The following is a 20,213-nucleotide window of genomic DNA, read 5'->3' on the forward strand; positions in this document are numbered from 1 at the left end:
TTCATGAATGCTTTAAGATTGAGCACTTTTCATATAGCTGGGTGACTTGGGTCACGAGATACAGACCAAAACGTGGACCCGGGTAAACTTAGGCTGTATTTGTTTAATATCGGCATAAAATGAAAGCTGTTATGTCAAAAGTATGCGGAAGCAAATAAAAAAAAAATTAAAAAATTCATGAATACCGTTTTAGTGAAAAATAAAATTGAGTAATGCGGACAGTTCTTTAATCTTCTTTAATATAAAAATTAATATAAAAATAAGTAGGGTTTTCCTTCCTGACGCTATAACTCCAGAACGCACGAACCGATTTTCACGGTTTTGCATTCGTTGGAGGTTTATAGCTAGGAAAATTCAGGAAAAATTTCAATAGAAAAGTATATGGTGTGTGAGTATCCCCCACGAAAATAAGTATGTTTCATTTAAAGTAGATGGTGCCATTGTTTAACAGCTATTCATTGTACTTTGCTCAGTTAATTTCATGTGACACTAGCGAATACCCGGCGTGCTTCGCTGCGCCTTAAAAGTAATTTTGTTTTGTTACTCCCTCTCACAACATTTGAAAATATTATTTAATATTGCTGTACATATTTGTATAGTAGGGAGATTTTTTCAAATTATATAAATATACGTTATTTGAATATTGAATCAATACACGTTTGAGGAAAGGGTGCGATAGTAGACTCCAGTTATAAGATTATAAATTAAATTTCCAAGAGAAAGTCGGTTCTTTACATATTTTCTAATTACCTTCGAAAATATATTAACTCAAAAAAAAAATAAACAATGCTTCATAGATCGATTTTTTTAAATCTAACTTCATAAAGTTCTTTAAAAATATTTTGTAAATGAGGCCATAAGAGCTTAGGGGGAGAGTTACAACACAAAAATACATTTAAGGCGCAGCGAAGCACGCCGGGTAATTGCTAGTTTCATATAACTTCGAAATTCTACATTTCGAGCAGGTGGCAACCTTCTTCAAAATATATTCAAACTATTACTTTCTGAAACCCCTTCCGTTTGACACCCATATGGTGATACATACATCTCTGACCTAATTCCCTTAATTCAAATTGAATTGGATTTTTCAAACAGGTGGCAACCTCAACATAGTTAAGTTAGGAAAGAAAGCTTTTCAAAACCATTTCGATGGATACCCATTTTGTAATAATTGATTTATTTTTTAAATAATTTGAGTAAAATTTTTAAAAAGGTGGCAACTATTTTCAAAAAGTAAAACTTTACTGCACATCTGCAGACCAAGCCTTTGAATTTGAAACCTCATATTGGAAAATTGAACGATCGGTGCGGATTGTTTATTAAATAATTTGAATTTAATTGTTAAACAGGTGGCCACTCTTTTCGAAAAAATAAAACCTGTTTGTAAATCTACAGGCAAAGTGCTTTAATTTTACATTCCATTTTTGGCTCCGAACGGCAAATGTATTTCATGAGAAGCTTCTACAAGACAGAACTACATTCGGAGGTTTGCCATTGCCTGCCGAGGGTCGACCGCTGTTAAGAAAAAGTCCTTTTCTAACTGTTTTTTTTGAATGTAGATAAGTTAACAGCCCTAAGATTCCACCACGTACATACGTGGCGTATGAGTAACATTATTTCTCACTGATACTATTTTATAAAAATAAATCATTGTATAGACGCAGCATTTCCGACTTCAATTATTTAGATAATTTATTCCTCTATAAAAGGATATCCCTGCGATCTTGACACAATGAACGCGAATTAAACGACCAGTGATATTAGCAGCGATGCGCCAATAATTTTTGATTAAATAAAAATAGTTACTGTCAAATTGAGAGATAGAACATTTCGTTATTTTAATTGGAATAACTACCCGACCAAAACGGCAAATTCATAATTTATCCCTAATGGAATTGTTTCGACTTCATGTGCTAAATTGACTAGTCTATTAATTCTAATGCTCTTTAAAAGTAGAAGACAAAATTATCAAAACTATTTACAAGATTATATTTACTCTTATTCACAAGCAATTTTTACTTATTTTTATTATTGTTTATGTATTATATGCAACATCTAGATCGAAAACGGTCGAAATTTGTTCTATAGGCGTGTAAGCGCATGCAAAGTATGTTCCAGCACAGTCTCCGCCACTTCGGCCCAGGCGCTCGGCATGTCCATATGCTCGGTCGTTAGGATGAACCAATTCATCATGCGAACGGGAAGGCCTGTTCGTAACAAAAAAAATATATTTAGTTTTGAAAAAAATAAAATAAAAGTCAAAAACAAAAAAATAGTTTAAAATAAAAAAATATAAAAATAAAATGAGATAAAAAATTCAAAATAAAATAACATTTAATTAAGTACAGGTAAGTGCGATACTAACTTATCACCTTTTAAATATTAAAGTTTTTTTTTCGGCTAAAAACGGTTTAATTTCATTTCGATCGATACTTTTATTCCAATATTTTCCAAAAGTTTTTCATGTCCGTTTAAATTCCAAATTAACTCAGGAGCGTAAAGAGAATATAGAAAAATATAGATTTTCAAGGATTATACACCATTTCCACGAAAAATTGTTTTTCCTCGTATAAAATACACGGAAATCTTTGAGCGTTTTGAGAGACCTCTACACATTTCTGGACTAAAAAAAATTTATATTTTTGCGATATAGAACAGTCCTAGGGGGTGGGAGCATTACGATACCGACTTTACTTTATTTGAAACACCCTAATGTACATACCTTTTATAGATAAATATGTTAACACATAGCAGTTTCTTACGTTAATATAATATGCAGTATCTCTGATAAAATCCCACTTTCATAGTGAAATGGCAACGCCGCGTGCTCACAAATGCTGCGTAGCATACACTCGCGTCCCGAAAGACCGGCACTACGTGCAAATAAAAAAAAAAGAACACAAATTTAGTAAATAAATAAATGGTAAAAAATAAAAAAAAAATATCACACGCACCGATTCATCAGAGTTTCCATGCCTTTGTAGATAATCCAACGATAAGCAGATGCCGTCTTCTGTTTACCCTGCAAATTAGTACCAAAACTCTCGTGCCGCCGACCCAGTATACCAGACTGATGATGCTTCGCACCGACATTATATGCATGCGCAGTTGTATAATTGTGCTGAACAATATCTCTAAAGCTGCGTCGATTTACATTTTGTGGCGTCAGATATTGTGGTCTCATTTCTTCTGCCTTGGTAGGCAGAAAATATTCAGCTTTTAATACGTAGCCAGAAGTGACCGATTCATAGAGTAAATCTTCAACGGGTATACCAATACCGCCAATGAACTAAGTTGAAAATGAAATTTGCACACAATGCAGATATGTACGAGGGTACATATGTATATACATATGTACACATACATACATTCATAAAAATTTATGTAAGAATTTGTAGTTTTAGATCACAAAACTACTTTTGTTACCACTTAAAACGTTATTGGTTTAGTTAATTTTTTGTTAGGAATATGTGGTTTTGCTTTGTGTTAGGCATTAAAGTGTGTTAAAATATGTAGGCAGTATTTATTTTTGCGTGGTTGTGTGTATATAATTGTGTATGTATGTTTGTTAAAAATTTTTAAACGGTTATTTTATTTAGCATCTACCGAGTTTAGCGAAATAACGAACTGATAACCTCCTCCGTTTTTGGAAGTCGATTAAAAATATGAAACAGCCTCTAAAAATTGAAAAATGGTGCTTCTGTCGCATAAATGGTGCAAAAATAAAAAAAAATCCATACAAGTGCTCGATAAATGGAGAATTTTCCAGACTACGAAAATTTTTTATTTTTTTAAACATGCATTAGTAGTTTAAGACAAAACTTGGAAAAATACGTATTTTTATTGGTGCAGCCTTAGGTCATGGCGGCTCGCTATATAAATGTGTATTCAGTTAAGCAGTTAAGCAAGACTCATTAACTTATCGCTCATTTGTGCCTTTGCCCCGAAGGAAGAGGAGGACGAAGCATCCAAGAAACTCACATCGACGTACACCACTATCTTGTTGAAGCCAAGATACGCACCCACCTCTGTGCAGCAAAAAATCTGCGTTCAACAATGTAAGGAAAGCTCAACGTCAAAAAGCTGCAGTTAAGACAGACAGCCAAGACAGAGAGCACTCTTCAACAAACCGACATAAATATGTGAGCCGCTGACGAAGAAGTCGGATTACAGCGAGCCCGAACGAACCACTGGTATGATGGGGAATGTAAAAAGATTCCGCCACAGGGCCACGCTGCAATTAGGCGCAACGCGAGCTATGCATGTGGGACCGCTATAGAGAACTGAAGAGGGAAGCGAAACGTATTTGCCGTAATAAGAAGAGTGAGGCCGAAATACGAAGAGCTTAAATCGCTGGCGGGCAGGAAAAACTCCAAAAAATTTTACCGGAGAGTTAGGTGAATTACGGAAGGTTCTAAGACCGGGGCGAACTCCCGTAAGAACAACCACGTGATCACCCTATTAATGGCAGCAGCACTGAAACAAGACGAACCCGAGCCCCCAGTCGATGATGGTGGTGTCGATGTCCCATCGCCTGATTATGACAAAAAAACTGCTGGAGCTGACGGCCTGACAGCTGAGCTATTCAAGTACGGCCGTGAGGTGCATGCATCAACTCTTATCCAAAATGCTGCTCTGCTCAATGCACAAGACAGGCGTCCTCGCCATACGCGCCAGCTACCGCGGGATGAGCCTTCTAAGTACAGGTAACAAGTCTTATCAAGTGTATTGTGTGAAAGACTGAAACCGGCCGTCAACGAACTGATTGGACCATATCAGTGTGGCTTCAGATCTTGCAAATCCACCATAGTTCAGGTATTCACAAAACGCCAAATCTGGGAAAAGGCCCGCGAGAATAGTATCGACACACACCATCTATTTGTCGATTTCAAAGCCGTTTTCGACAGCTCGAAAAGGAGTTGTCTTTATGCCGCGATGTCTGAATTTGGTATCCCTTTGCGCGTTGGCGACGATGGAACGATGAGGTGTATGGATGTTCGAATGGACACAATCGCTCCAGCTTTGAAAGTATTCAACTCGGAACTCAGAGGAAGAGGGAGGCCCCCACTGCGATGGAAAGGCCAAGTATAAAAAGACGTGGCTTCACTTGGCATCAGTTGGCACAGAAGAGAAACTACTGGCTTGCTTTGTTGAACCCGGCCAAAATCGTTTAGATGGTTACAGCGCCAATAAGAGAGAATAATAATAATAAAATCATATTTTTTGAGTAATGATACAGAGAGAGTAAATAATTCTGTGCAGCTTTACCGCCCAATTCTGGGTTTTCTTGATAAATTTTTTGTAAAGAAATTTTATCAAGATTTTTATCAAGTAAAAGCTTCCTTCGCATTCTGTGTCAATATTTATAAAACAAAAAGCTCTACGATTTCCACATTAGTGGAACTGATTTCCACATGAGTGGAACTGATTTCATTGTCACATATGAAAAATATGAATTTAAAAGCAAAACAGCTTTTGACTGCCGTAGCCGAGTAGGTAGAGATGTCGGCTATAATTCCGTGTGTAGTAGGTTCAAATGCCGGCACATGGAGTATTTAATTGTTAGAAACAAATTTATTAATATACAAAATTTATACATTTCACATGAAATTTCAATTTGTCAATAGCATTTTCAATCTTGATAATTTATCAAGAAAAGAGCTTTTGATTTCTGTTCTAGAATACCAATTCTCCATAAATAATAAAAAATTTACAAATTATAAAGATTTTCAATTTATCAAGTGCACAGAATCGGGCTGTTAATCGGCAGTGAATAGTATTATTTCAATATCTCTAGTGAGTTATACAAGTTCAAATATTGTACTAATGTCTCTTTATGTCTTAATTTTGTAAAAAACTGGCTAGCGGGTATTAGATTACTTGAGGAAGAAAAGCCTTGTATGCCAACCGATTGAAATCAATGGAGACAAAAAAACCTATAGATGAGTGCTCGACGTACGCAAAGAAAATAAAGCTGAATGATACTACTGAAGCTATCGCCATGGGTAATTTATCGGAAAAATTATTATTAATTTATTAGATACAAAAAGACAAAAAAAAGATTATGCCTTATACATATACATAACAGAAGCAGTTGCCCTAGGAAGTCTATTATGACACATGAGGATCAAATATGAAATACTTAGGGGATTTGGCGCTCTTAATGGACCTTGGTTTACCTAAAAAAATTTGTATATTGCGTGAGGCATTATTGCTTTTGTGGCACCCTGAATTTTTAATTATTTAAAGCTTAGATGAATTTCATTCAAATGTATGTTTGGTAAAGATTTGTAAAGTGATTATTGAGATAAAACATTTTATCATAAGTGGGCAGTGCCACACCCCTTTCACCAGATTTTTGAACGCTTAAGTAGAACTTTATTAGTCAATATTCAGTAGTTTAGCTTCAGTAATTACTAAAAAAAATTTAGATTTTGCACCAAAATCTGTTAAAACCGGAGTTTTCAATTAAGAGTAGAGTTTTTTCCATGAGTAAATCAGTACATAAAATTACATTTTCATTTTCTCTGACGAATATGTTAAATATAAATTTTGTTAGTTTGTGTGTTTTGTGATGGTGTAAATGCAAAGTTAATTCATTTTTTTTTAGTATTCAAAATGTGTATAATAACTATTTGGAATCACAGCTTTGTTAATGATTTCACTCTAACTACGTTTGTTAATCAATACTTTGCACAATATCACTTGCGGTTATCTATTTTTTTTTTACTTTCCCACGACATGTTTGTTAATTAAACACAGTTAGTTGATTCGAATTGTGTTATATATGTATTTTGAGTCATGTTAAGTACACATTTTTCGACATGAATCGTACTTTATGCAGTTTCTCAGTTCCTTACTTGTAGACGAGTTGGTGCTGTTTTGGGATATGTCAAAGTCCTAGGTTGTCTAAGTTTCCTTACAGTAAAATAACGGGTTGAAAGCACAAATTCAAGCAGGCACAGCAGCAATAACCAAAATGCCAATAAAACCGTATTAAAAGCCATGTTTTCGAGAAGAGTTCACAATATGAAATGCCGTCAAATGTATTTAAGCAATATGTTTCGATGAACTCGCGCCGTTAACTGATCCCAAACTGTCAGTTCAAACGACATGTGTCTGGAAGTGACAGATCACACTTAACTGCGAAATCTATTCTACGTATAAACATACATACATATGTACGTACATAAGTGTCAGTCAATGTATTTGTGCATAATGTACATACTTACATACATATGTACATATGTATTTGCGTAGGTATTTATGCTTATTAGAAGAATTTGTTTAAAGAAATTCTTGAGTAGCTACGAGTACTGAAGTGAAAGCCGTTAATCGACATGTGTGCAGGTATGTATGTATGTATATGTATGTATATATACCTAAATATTGTTATGGTTCAAATATTTTGCTTAATTGCGTCTCTTAAATTCCATAAGAATTTTTCCGCAATAAAAGCCGTGTGTATATATAAATGGGTCAAATAGGCCTGCAGTAGGCTCATTCGGTTATTTGTTTAACGGCAGTTTAAGCGCGTAGACTTTGATTTTGTTTACAAGAGACCTGTTGAGCACAATTTTTTATATTTGTTTATCATAAATTTTTGAGTACAAAGTGCAGAGAAAGTAGCAATTGTGAAGAAAATCGAGTTCAGTTAATAAATGTTGCATAACAAAAACTAGTTTAAAACCGTTAAAGGTTTCCGGGCTAACAACTCGTGTTGATTTTGAATAATCTTTTTGTTGGCAATATTAGACAATTTCTTACATATAAAGTTACCTACAATTTTTGTTTATAAGTAAGCAAAAAAAAAAATATTCAAATTCAAAGTGAGTTATTGGCCACCTGAAACATGCTTTTTATTTAATGTCTTATAATACTGCATACACACAATTTTTCTAAAAATAAAAAAAAAAATAAATATAAATTTTGGTAATTTTTTTTTCACATTTAAAATTTTTCCAGTGAAATTTTATTTTCGTTTTTGGGGAACCCTACAATTGTTTTTAACTAGTGTTTATTATGTAACACTTGTGTATTAACTGAAATAGTGGAATTGACTTTCCTCAAAATAACTCGGCTCTTTGCATAAAAAAGAAATCAATATAAACAAATAAAAATTAAAGACTCGTGTTCAAAAGGTCCCTTGTAAATTTCATAAGCTTTTATCAAAAAAATGAAACAAATTGGTTGAAAAATTACGGCTCTGGAGGATTATGCACAGTAAATTTCAGTTTCAAACCTCTGTGTGACATAGAGCCTTTTAAGACTGTCATCATCGTGCAGCATGAAACCGGTATTTTTGAACGAGAGAGGGAAGGAAATGAAAGCCATTTTGATGCAGCTGGCACTCTGAAGAGAGGCCCTATTTAAAATTTGTGTGTCTTTACAGAGTATAGCATAAAGTTCCTAAGTTGGGAATTTCTTTAATATGATATTGGAGAAAAATCGCTCAGGAACAATTCATTTCAAGGGCGTCCAATTGCTGGCTTATGCCGATAACACCGACATTATCGGTAACAAAAACCGCTAAATTTGTTCTGCCTTTTCCAAGTGAGATAGTGAGAGCAAAGCGGATGGGTCTCGTGGTAAACGAGGACAAGACGAAGTATATCCTGCCATCAAATAAGCAGTCAGCGCCTTGGTACAAACGTCACTGTTGACAGGTATAATTTCGAGAAAGTTTAGAATTTCGTTCACTTGGAAACCAGCATTAACACCGATAATAATGCCAGCATCGAAATTCAACGCAAAATCAGTCTTGCCAACAAGTGCTACTTTGCACTGAGTAGGCAAGTCCTCTCTCGACGTACGAAAACCTTTCTCTATACCTGCGTCATGCCTGTGTTGGTATATGACGCAGATACATGGACAACGACAACATCCGATGAGGCGACTCTTGGAGTATTCGAGCGAAAGATTTTGTGGGAGATTTACGGGCCTTTACCAGGCCTGCCAACTGGGCTCAATCCATATTTTACTTCAAATGTTATATGCTGAATAAGGTTTTAGGCAAGCGACTAACTGTTAATCTAATTTTGTAATACGAGCTGCCAAACTGAACCCCAGCAGTACCATACATACAACAAATAGAGGATGCTGCTGGCTTACGGAGAAGCAACTAGTTGATTGTTTTCCCAGCAGGGTATATCTAAATTTGTATGAACATACAGCACATGAGAGCCTTGCTTGCTTCTATCTATTTATGGTTGTTGCATTGCACTCATACTAGTTACGTATGTACATATATGTTTGTGAGCGGGTAAGCATACATAAGGCAAGACAACAACTTCTGGAAACTTGGCGATGTTTATTTTGGCTTTTGTCTAAACATCTGAACATACTACAATGCCTTTGTACTATAACATGTACGCAAGCGTTTGTGTGCAAAGTTCCTACACTGCTATGCGAATGTGTAAATATTTAAAAGCACTTTGTCGTTGCATTCACTTGCTGACTGCCTTAAATCTGATGCATGAGGCATGCAACATGTGCGTCATATGCCAGAGTGTGGCATCCTGCATAGCTATGTATGTACACTTTCTTTTCAACAACAAAGGACGACAGACTTGATTCAATTGCGTTTACTTGCTGTGCCATGAATGTGATGGCGTTTTACGTGCGTTTGAATGTTTAAAAGACTGATTGTGTGCATGTGGCAATTGCTAAGCAGATAATAAACTGACTCACTATGGCGGTTGACTCGCTTAGCTGCCACAATGGTTCGCTTCGTATCGTTTCGTTTCGGCTTAGCTGGTGAAACGCAAACGCTTTGGGATTATGCGAGCAGAGTGCAGCTAATAAAATATGCTAAGTTTACACATTTTCTTAGTGTGTCATAAGAAATTTATACCAGTGAATATTTTGTACGCGGACGTACGCATGTGTACTTGCATGTATGTACAGAGTATATGTGTATCTTCATATGTGTGATGAGAGTAAGTCATACATCAGGCAAGTAACTAGATCAAAAAAAGGCTATAGACATAATAAAAAGGACCAGAGAGCACGACGGGAGGATAACAAGTGTTGGTCGGTGGTTATATGTTTGTATGAAAATGTGGACGCGTGCTGCTATGTGGTGAAAGGAAATTAAGTCAAAGCCCCTACATACAAAAACCGACTTTTGTTGATATTTTTTCGCATCAATGACCAAAACTAAATAAGAGTCTTTTGTTTTGGATTACAAAATTGATATCACTTAAGCCCTTTAAATATTGCAGCGACCAGCTTTTACGCAACTTTTTAAGCAAGATTGATGAAAGATGCACATGAGCAAATCCCACGAGTTGTTACATTTTTCGACAAGAACATGATAAGTGGCACACTTATCTTAGAAAATGCATTATCTTCAGTTTTGCATAAAGAATAAAATTCCATCGCGTAATTGTATTTAAATGAAAACTTAAAAGAGATATACTAAAAAAAGTAATAATAACAATTCATGCTCATATACCCCTAGTTTTGTATGTAACGTATACGCCCCGTAGCAATACACATAGTCAGCTCACACGTTTACTCGTGCGCCTTAATTTAAAAGTCATATAATTTAAAAGTAGTTAAATATTGGCGTGGAAGACTTTTACACAGTATTCCTTATGCACATATATAATACTTTCTTCATGTATACAACAATTTTAGAATGAATTTCATGTGTGCCAACAAAAATGGTAAAAATGGAATTTCAGTTTCTCAAATCATAGTTATCTTTTACTCAATGTAATTTTCTTTCGATTGGTGGCACAAAATAGTTTTATTACACTAGATTCGTTCATTTTGGCAAGAAAAACATTTTCACCGTTTAACTTTAACACTTTAAAGTACTTTAAATTAATGAAATTTAAAAAGTCGTAAAATTTAAAAAAATTACAAAATAGCTACGGCAGACATTCCGCATGCTGCATTTTTTTTAATTTAGTGGCACACTCTTGAAACTTCACAGATATGTTGTATTTGATGCCAACGTCCATTACTTCCAATATGAACCTTCTATTTGAAAACTTCACAAAGTTATTAAAAAAAAAAAATTATGCTTTTTCGAGCGACAATGAAAAAATTTGAAATTTCGGTACTTTTTCACATAAATAAACGTTTTAAGGCAAACATTATTCAAATACTTAATTTTTTTATTTTATTTTCACTGTACTTGTTTCTCCATTGATTGAAATATATGCAAGAAAAATGCTTTAGCGTTTTTTTCTGGCGAGAAAAGGAAGTGACACTACAAAAAAAAAAAACAACTCGTGAGATTTTCTCATATGCGTGCTGCACTGTTACGCTATTTAAAATACTGTTTGATTTTAAATCCGTTATTATTTAGAAAATGTATTTGATTTGTGATTTGATCCATCGAACAAGTTAAAAATAAAATTTATTTGGGATTTGATTCATCGACCAAATTAAAAATAAAATTTATTTTGGATTTGATTAGTCGGAAAAGGATAAAATAAAATTGATTTGTGAATTTGTGATTTGATTCGTCGGAAAAAATATAAAATAAAATTGATTTGTAAACCAAATAAAAAATGAATTTTATTTTATCGAAAATCGTGCTTGCATAAAAAATGCTTTTAGTAGGAAAACCACGAATGAAATTCATTTGCACGACGATTACAAATAAAATTAATTTTTTATTTGGTCAAAGCATCACAAATAAAATTTATCCATCGAACAAATAAAAAATGTATATCATTTAGGATTTCATACAACTATCAATTCAACAATCAATTTTATTTTTGGATTAGGGATTTGACTAATTAAAAATCACACAACCCTGGAAATTTGAATGGGCTATAGAACCGCACACCAAAATTTTAAGAAATTTGATTTTTTTGGTGAAAATTTGTTGAATTTTTATAATTCTTGTACGAAATTTGAAATTCGTTTTATATGGCATTTAATGTAAAACTAGCTAGAATTTTATAGAAAAATATCAAATAAAAATGAGCTGAGTCTATTATTTCTGCCACCCGTTTAGGAACATTTTTACAGTTACAAAAACTTTTGAACGGTCTTTCAAGTTCTATAGCGCAATTTGACAGAAGAACCATTTCAAAGAGTTAAAAACATTGAAAATAGTTTTGGACGATTTCAGATATGGTTTTTCATATATAGGATTAGAACTGTAAACTTTGAGGTGACATAAAATGAAAAAAATTACTGATACAAATATTTGGGAAAATATGACATTCTTATTTTTCATAACCTGTCAGAAAAATACTATGAGACTCAAAGATTAAATTTTTTCATTTTGTTGCACTGTGTTATTAGACAGAGTTTTAAACTCTTTTTGAATACGGGTTTTATTTTCAATAAACTCAAGAATAGAGCGTTCATAATTCAAACTTATAATGCTCTGGATTTGGTATTCTATTTTGTTCAAGAGCATTCATTTTCTTTGGGCTTCCATATAACATTGTAATTAACAAACGAATTCTCTCGTATTGATTTGAAAATTGTTTTTAATTATTTCTTTTTCGTGTATCCACATAAATATGTAAAAAGAACGACCATTACTAAAAATCGCTCTACTCCTTGCCTAACTGCCACCATTTTACGCCTATTCTCTCGATAGAATCACTGGAATTTCTCTCGTTAATTTAGCTTTTTTAGTTGTGAATGCGTTAAGGAGTTTGCGCATCGCTTAAGTGTCCTCATTATCGCGTTGCCGTTAACGATAGTAATGACAGTGATGGCTTTGTTGTTCTTTTTCTTCCACACAGCAATAGTTATATACATAGTCCTTTAAACCCTCCACCAACTCCTACTATCTTCTACATTTCCATCTGCCTTTTCTCATACAACTCGCATGGCTTGTGACATTGAATGAAAGTTGTTGCTATGGAACCAACCATTTTCACTGTACTTTCGCCGCCCCTCCCACGGAAGTGCAAAAGCCACCTTTAACGTAACTTCCTGCATGCCACAGGGCAATGTGTGAAATGAGTAGTATGTGAATTCAGCGCCACTTGACGGTGTTTTGCCACGCGCTTTTGCATAATTTGCGCAATTTTGCATAAAGCATGAATGCAAAGTGCACATCACCAGAAAGCAGCTATACAGTCTGCAGGCTGCAGAAGCAGAAAACGTAGCAACATTACACTACTCTTTTTTGGCTCTCTTCTCTTCAAGAAACACACAGTTTTGCCATAATGGCGCCGTCAGCCGCAGTGTAGTAACGTTACTGTAGTGGCATCACATAATGACGAAGTACCGGCCATTTGTCACACGCACAAGCACAAGCACACCTACACTAACACACCCACTTAGAGTTTGCATTCTTAATCCTTGCACTCAGGCTTCTCCAGTTGCGGCTGGCCACACGAGCCCCTTTCGTTGAAGCGTTGGACGGCTCCACCATACTTTCGGTCTTTCCCTTCGCTTCTATTTATACGCTAAATAATGGCCAGTGGTATACTGGCAAATGCAAGCGGTTGCATTATCGTACTTGACTATGATGCTTGTTGACGTTGGATGGATGTAGGAGATGTTTTTTTTTCGGTTCGCTACTTAGCGAACAGTGGAATGAAAGGAGAATAGTTCTGATTGCCGCTATAAAATAATACCCACTTTATGAAATTCCAACGCTGTCGTTTCTTACGAATTTTGAGAAAAAGTACCTATTCCATAGCGTGGGCTGCAAACGAAGTAAAGTTTTGTAGAATAATTGTTAATGAAAGTCTAGAATTCCGCTAAAGTTTAAATAAATGCAAAAACAAAATAAGATACTGCTTAGGATCCTGGACATGTCACTTTAGCACATCTCATATATTTGATATCTGTTATACCGAATGCTAGAGAATTATGCTGATAATTTTGAAGCTCTTACTAAGATGGTTGTCTAAATCGAGCCAGTTTCATCAGCTATTTTAGTACCTCGAGTAACTTATATAACAGGTGGCAACCCTCTTAAAAAATCGTTTTGAAATAAAGCTGCCTTAAGCCTCTGTCATTTGATATCCATATTAAAATATTTGACTTAACCTGTTAATTAAATTGGTTTCAATATTTTGGGCAGGTAGAAACCCTTTTCAAAACTGGAGGCAATCTTCTCAAAAAATATTGTAAAAATAAAGCTTCCTAAAAATTACTCTTTTGACATCCATATTAAAATAGTTCAGTTAGCTTGTAAAATAATTTCTGTGAATTACATAACAGGTGGCAACCTGATTCAAAAATATTTTTGAAACAAAGCTCTCTTAAAACTCCCTTCTTTGAAAATTATATCAAAATTTTTTCTTTAACTTGTTAATTTAATTGATTTCAAATCACGAAACAGATGGCGACACTCTTAAAAAATATTTTTGAAATAAAGCAACTTTAAACCTCTCTCGTTTGATACCCATATTAAAATATTTGTCTTAACCCGTTAATTAAATTGATTTCAACGTTTTGAATAGGTAGCAACCCTCTTCAAAAACTTTTCGGAATAAATCGTCGTGAATTTAAACTTTTGAAAAAATATGGTAACTCTCTTCTAACAATATTCTTACTTATATAGTAACCCAGGTTGCTGTTACTTTTTACCCAGAAAAACTACCCTGTAGTTATTTCTATCCACCCCCTATGCGGGAAAGTGGTTGCCTGGCGACCACAATTCAAAACAAAGTAGAAAATCTGTAATAACAATTTTCAGTGCAGTTCAGTAAATAGTTGTGTTAAAATAAAGTAAATAATAAATACTTTTCATCAATTGTATCACCAAATACAATATGGTATTTACACTTATATTGAAAATAGTTCTTGCTGTAGATAAATTGCAAATCCATATTTTCACCAATCCAGATTTTATCGCGTGGCAAAACTGATTCAGCAAGTTCACGTCAAGCAGTTAGTGGCTCACTTGCCAAGCGGTTGCCCAACTCATTGGAGGATTTCATTTTGAAGCGTGACTACACCGGCGCGAGGGCGTTTCTTGAGGTATTACTTGAAGCTGTAATTGAGTTAGGCAAATAAGTATAACGTGTTTTGAGAATATGCTAGAACTTGAAAGTACGTGGAGAAGTATGCAAATCGACACACACCCCACATTTTTGTGGATTTCAAACCCGCTTTTGATAGCAAAAGGAGAAGCTGCCTCTATGAAGCCATAAGTTCGTCCAAATTGTGAAAGACCCCTCCGACCTATTCAGCTGGGGTCAAACGAGGTTTTGAGCGGGTAACTCAAGTCCGTGCGAATTCTTCAATCTGAAAATAAAATGTATAATAAGAACATTCCTGCCAACTTGGCTTAAACCCCTCCATTTTTGGCGCTCTTTTAAATTAAATGGCACCTAATTTTTCAATCTGCCAAGAGATGCCAAAATCCCATTTTTGAAAAATAGTTATATTTCATAAAAATATTTGTGAAATTCTTCGCGTATGCTAAGTGTTTTTTCGGCGTAATTTTGCAGAACTTTATTTTTCCTTCTCAGGAACTCTAGAACTTTTGAAAAGCTACTCAGAACAGTTTTAATTTTTATTTTTTTCAAAAATTTAATTTTTTGACTTTTTTGAAAAAAGTGTTTTTTTCGGCGTAATTTTGCAGAACTTTCTTTTTACTTTTCAGGAACTCTAGAACTTTTGAAAAGCTACTCAGAACAGTTTTAAATTTTATTTTTTTCAAAAATTTAACTTTTTCGACATTTTCGAAAAGGTGTAACTTTGCAGAAGTTTTTTGTTAATTTTCAGGAACTGTTGAAATATTGAAGCATTGCTCAGAACAGTTTTTTATTTGCCTTTTTGCCATATATCGTATGCTGAGTGAATCTGGCATACACAATTCTTTAAGAAATTTTTTTTGTTAAAATATCCAGAACATTTTTCCTCTTCAATAACTATGGGAAGGCTACTTAGAACAACTCCTTTTTTGTCGTTTTGCATCATACCTAATGTGACCAACCGTACTTCTTTCGGAAGTACAGTACTTCTTTTTTCGGTCTTGTACTTCGTACTTCGAAGTACAGTCCAATGCACTTCTTTGCAATATCTTGTACTTCAGGGGGGAGATTCTGTAACCAGTGAGCGACAATTTTCGGATTGCTATCGCACTTTTTGGTGCATGATAAAAATGTTTTTGCATCGAAAAGTGCGATAGCGATTCGAAAATTGTCGCTAACTGGTTACAGAATCTCCCCCTAGGACCTGTACTTTCCAATCTTTTGGACGATCGTCACATGGCGTGGACGATAAATTCGTTCAAACTATTAAAGTCGCCGGGGATCGATGGCATTGTACCTGCGCAGCTGCAAAGGGCTCTGAAGGTGTCATGAAATTTGTTGGATCCTATTTATGCGAACTGCGTGGGGACCGGGTACATCCCCAAGGCTTGGAGGGTAATCAGTGTTGCGTTCATCCCGAAAACCGGAAAAGGTTCTCAGGCCTAGGGATTTTAGGGCTATCAGTCTCTTCGTTTTTGCTAAAAACGCTTTAGCTAAAAACTATGGGCAGACTGATAGACCTGTACATAAGAAAAGCGATTGAGCGTGATTGTCTTTCAAGAGCTCAATATGTTTATTGCAAGAAAAGGTCGGTGAATACCGCCCTGCACACATTGGTAAAATGGTCAAAGGAAGCTTCCACGCATGAATATTATGCAGTAGGGGCCTTCTTCGATATCAAGGGACCTTCAACAGTGTTTCTCCAGAGGCAGTAGTCAAGTATATTCTTAATCTGTGGGTTGAAGCCAACGTAATACGCTTACTTCGTGATAGAACTGTCGCGGCGGAGTGGGGGAGCGTCTGTACTCAGTGAAGAGTCGAGGGGAGCACTCCACAAGGTGGTGATCTGTCTCCCTGCTCTGGATTGCGGTTGTAAACGACCTTCTAGAGGAACTGGAAAAGTGGGCTGTCGGGTGATCGCCTATATAGGTGATGTGGAACTTTTGGTTAAGGGACGATTTCCATACACCTTTTTTTGATCTGGCTCAAGGTTACCTGAACCAAATAACTAGGTGCCTTGTACTGCTGTAGGGGTGCTTTTGGTAAAAGATGGGGTCTCTCGCCCGCCCAAATTAATTTATTAGATCTAGGAAACCAGATTTAAGCCTATATTGTTTCAAGAAGCTCTTGTCTGGTGGAACTCACTAGAGAAGGCTGCACTTGTAAAACAGGAACTAGCGGAGCATTAGGAACCACACCTACACTGGCGCTTAACATACATATGTTGAAAACGGCGCCTGCAGATATTGCCGACAGAAGCGCGAACCGCTATTAGGCTAAGGTAAACCGGGTCCTTTTGTGACATAAAAAGGAAAAGAAGACGTTTCTCTGCTGCAGCAAATGTTTGTATAGGGCATCATAAAATACGTTATCTCTCAAGGGCTAGTGATGGGGGTTCTGACAGGCCATTGTGCGATTGGTATTGATGCGGGGACTAAGAATTTCAACTCATCCTTTTGTATCAGTTGTCAAGAGGAAGATGAAGAGAAATCATATCCACACTTTCTTTTATACTGTCCAACCTTCCCGAGGCTAAGATGGAAGCATTTTAGCTCGCACTTCTGAACAAACACTGAGCTCTCAGGGATCGAAATTAGCCGGATTCGAAATTTCTTAATTGGCTCGCGGCGTTAACTTAACCTAACCTAACCTGTACATCTTTGAGCTATAAAATAGTTGGTCACATTAATCATACCGTATGCCAACTTCCCAGACATCCCCCTTCCCTCTTAATTGTCGCGTAGCAATTGGCTGCATGGCGGCTTTATATGCTGCGTCATACCAGCGTGAGTTCTTCCACAGCGGTGCGAAGAGATTGGGATATGGAATCCCACTGCCCATTTATATCTGGAAGACGAAGAGTTGCTTCTTTAAGTAGGATTGAGAGACTGTTGAAAGTTCTCAGCTGTACGTAGCGATTGCATTTTTTGGACGTCAAACTTCGTCGAAGTTGTCAGTGGTGTTCTCGTGAAGACTGAACCATTCATTTAGTAACTCAATATTTTTCTTTATTACATACATACAATATATTTGTTTATTTTGGTAATATTTTTTAAATACCCTTCCATCAGTTCTCAGGCGAAGATGAAGACGACGAGCAGCACTTGATAACTGATCAGTGGATAGCCTTCTGTAGCTTCCATTTGGGAGACTATCAACAGGCGCTACAACAATACAAAAGCATAAGAAATGTTGAGCCTGCGACGGAGGACATAGCGCTCAACATTGCCGTTTGTATGTTCTATTTGGGAATGTATGAAGAGGCACATCGATTGATTGAACAAACACCGAATACACCCCTGAAGGTGCGTCTACTCTTTCATCTGGCACAAAAATTCGGCAATGAGGCACAGTTGACGCAATTGCAAGCATCACTGCGGGTAGATGTGGAAGATCAGTTAAGTCTGGCATCGATGCATTATTTGCGGGCACACTATCAAGATGCAATCGATATATATAAACGATTACTGTTGGATAATAAGTACGCGAAGGGTCTTGCCCATACCCAGATACAATCACAAGCATTAACATGTTTATTAAACATTTCAGAGACTATTTGGCCATCAATGTCTACTTGGCATTGTGCTTCTACAAGCTGGACTACTATGACATGTCACAAGAGGTGCTGGACGTATATCTGACTAAGCATAAAGACAGCACCATTGCCACTAATCTGAAAGCGTGCAATCGTTTTCGACTGTTTAATGGACGCGTAGCCGAACAGGAGATACAAAATATTGCAGACAATGGCACTTTCGGCGCCGATTTGATACGCCACAATGTGGTTGTGTTTCGCAATGGCGAGGGAGCAATGCAAACATTTCCGGCACTCTTGAATATCGTGCCAGAAGCACGTCTCAACTTGGCCATATACCATTTGAAGAGTGACAATGTGCAGGAGGCACATGCGCTAATCAAAGAATTGCAGCCCACTGTGCCGCATGAGTACATACTCAAGGGTGTGGTACATGCAGCGCTGGGTCAGCAAATCGGTTCGGTGAGTTGCTCATCATAGAAATATTATTCAATAAATTTGAAAATACAAAAAAAGTCAATTAATGTTCTCTTGCACAGAAGGAGCACATAAAAACCGCTCAGCAGAATTTGCATTTAGTTGGCAGCTCGGCAACGGAATGTGATACTATACCCGGCCGTCAGAGCATGGCTTCGGCTTTCTTTCTCTATGCGCAGTTCGAAGAGGTGCTGGTCTATATGAATTCCATACGAAGTTACTTTGTGAACGATGATACTTTCAACTACAACTATGCGCAAGCCAAATGCGCTACTGGTTATTACAAAGAAGCCGAAGAGCTGCTTATGCAAATTACTGACATGGATATTAAGATTCAACACGCCTATTGCATGATTATAGCCAAGTGTCACATACATGCCGGGCGTCCTGAATTGGTAAGCGGAGAAAATATTTGCTAAAACGGGTTAAGCTTAAAGAAATTGTATCAGGGGCCTACAATAGTTAGAACAGGTGTTTAGCACAACCCAAGTAGTCTTTGTCTGATTTTATTTTAGAATGCCACTTTTTATGGCTTTAATCAAAACCAGTGCCATCTGTAGCTCTTAATTTCTCCTCTTTAGGCTTGGAATGTTTTTATCACACGCGACACAAATTCTGAGGCCTTCTTATTACTGCAACTAATTGCCAATGAGTGCTACAAATGTGAGGAATTTTGGGTGGCTGCAAAGGCCTTCGACATGCTAGAAAAGTAAGATGGGCGTAGTGTTCCCAAAACAGGTTGTAAATTGTATTAAATGTACACGTTTTCTCCTTAAAACTTGCAGGCTCGATCCAAGTCCTGAAAATTGGGAAGGTAAACGTGGTGCATGCGCTGGCGTGCTTTATGCTTTGGCTTCGAAAGCCGATAAAGGTTGTCCACCGAATGGCGTTTCAGATGTAATTGGCTTGCTACGCGACTCATCCAATCCGCAAGCCGATATGATGGTAAAAGTTATACGTAAACATATAAATAGTTTGAGATGAATGTGAAATATATAAATACATACATACAACATAAATACACAAAACACATGAAACATATGTATAATATTTATAATAAAAGTTGTTTTAGAACTCAGAGAGGCATAAGCATATCGAGCCCTAACCGCCAAAATAACGTAAGCGACATTTTTTTCAAAATTTTCTTTTTGATGCAGAAATGCATCTAAATGCTCTAGGAATATTTCTGCATCAAAAAGAAAATTTTGAAAAAAGTGTCGCTTACGTTATTTTGGCGGTTAGGGCTCGATATGTTCATGCAAGTGGGGAAAGATTTTTTTGCG

The 20,213-nt window shown here is 36.1% G+C and overlaps 2 protein-coding genes across 2 annotated transcripts; one reads left to right on the top strand and one right to left on the bottom strand.

Moving 5' to 3' along the window:
* Positions 1-2,004: 2,004 nt before the first annotated feature.
* Positions 2,005-7,125, bottom strand: LOC118734585. Its single transcript, XM_036464291.1, has 4 exons — positions 6,861-7,125; positions 2,955-3,289; positions 2,763-2,873; positions 2,005-2,207 (listed from the first exon to the last, which is right to left on the bottom strand). The coding sequence occupies exons 1-4, from the start codon at positions 7,005-7,007 to the stop codon at positions 2,036-2,038; spliced, it is 765 nt and encodes a 254-aa protein (XP_036320184.1). The 5' UTR covers positions 7,008-7,125; the 3' UTR covers positions 2,005-2,035.
* A 6,276-nt stretch (positions 7,126-13,401) lies between these two features.
* LOC118734488 (intraflagellar transport protein 56) lies at positions 13,402-19,914 on the top strand. The gene is made up of 7 exons (XM_036464207.1): positions 13,402-13,443; positions 14,752-14,919; positions 17,990-18,399; positions 18,468-18,915; positions 18,993-19,325; positions 19,512-19,639; positions 19,716-19,914. Exons 1-7 carry the CDS (start codon positions 13,402-13,404, stop codon positions 19,912-19,914), a joined length of 1,728 nt encoding a protein of 575 aa, XP_036320100.1.
* The last annotated feature ends 299 nt before the right edge of the window (positions 19,915-20,213 follow it).

Source organism: Rhagoletis pomonella, unplaced genomic scaffold (assembly GCF_013731165.1).
Source record: "Rhagoletis pomonella isolate Grant_MI unplaced genomic scaffold, Rhpom_1.0 Rhpom_scaffold_00002, whole genome shotgun sequence".
Classification (NCBI taxonomy): Eukaryota; Metazoa; Arthropoda; class Insecta; order Diptera; family Tephritidae; genus Rhagoletis; species Rhagoletis pomonella.

Coding starts and splice junctions, on each gene's coding strand:
- LOC118734488 (XM_036464207.1), top strand. CDS start 13,402: ATGGCCAGTGGTATACTGGCAAATGCAAGCGGTTGCATTATC. Junction 13,444..14,751: donor ATGCAAGCGGTTGCATTATC/GTACTTGACTAT, acceptor TTCTTGCTGTAG/ATAAATTGCAAATCCATATT. Junction 18,916..18,992: donor TGGGTCAGCAAATCGGTTCG/GTGAGTTGCTCA, acceptor TCTCTTGCACAG/AAGGAGCACATAAAAACCGC.
- LOC118734585 (XM_036464291.1), bottom strand. CDS start 7,007: ATGGCTTTTAATACGGTTTTATTGGCATTTTGGTTATTGCTGCTGTGC. Junction 3,290..6,860: donor CAGCACCAACTCGTCTACAA/GTAAGGAACTGA, acceptor TTTTCAACTTAG/TTCATTGGCGGTATTGGTAT. Junction 2,208..2,762: donor ATACTGCATATTATATTAAC/GTAAGAAACTGC, acceptor TGTTACGAACAG/GCCTTCCCGTTCGCATGATG.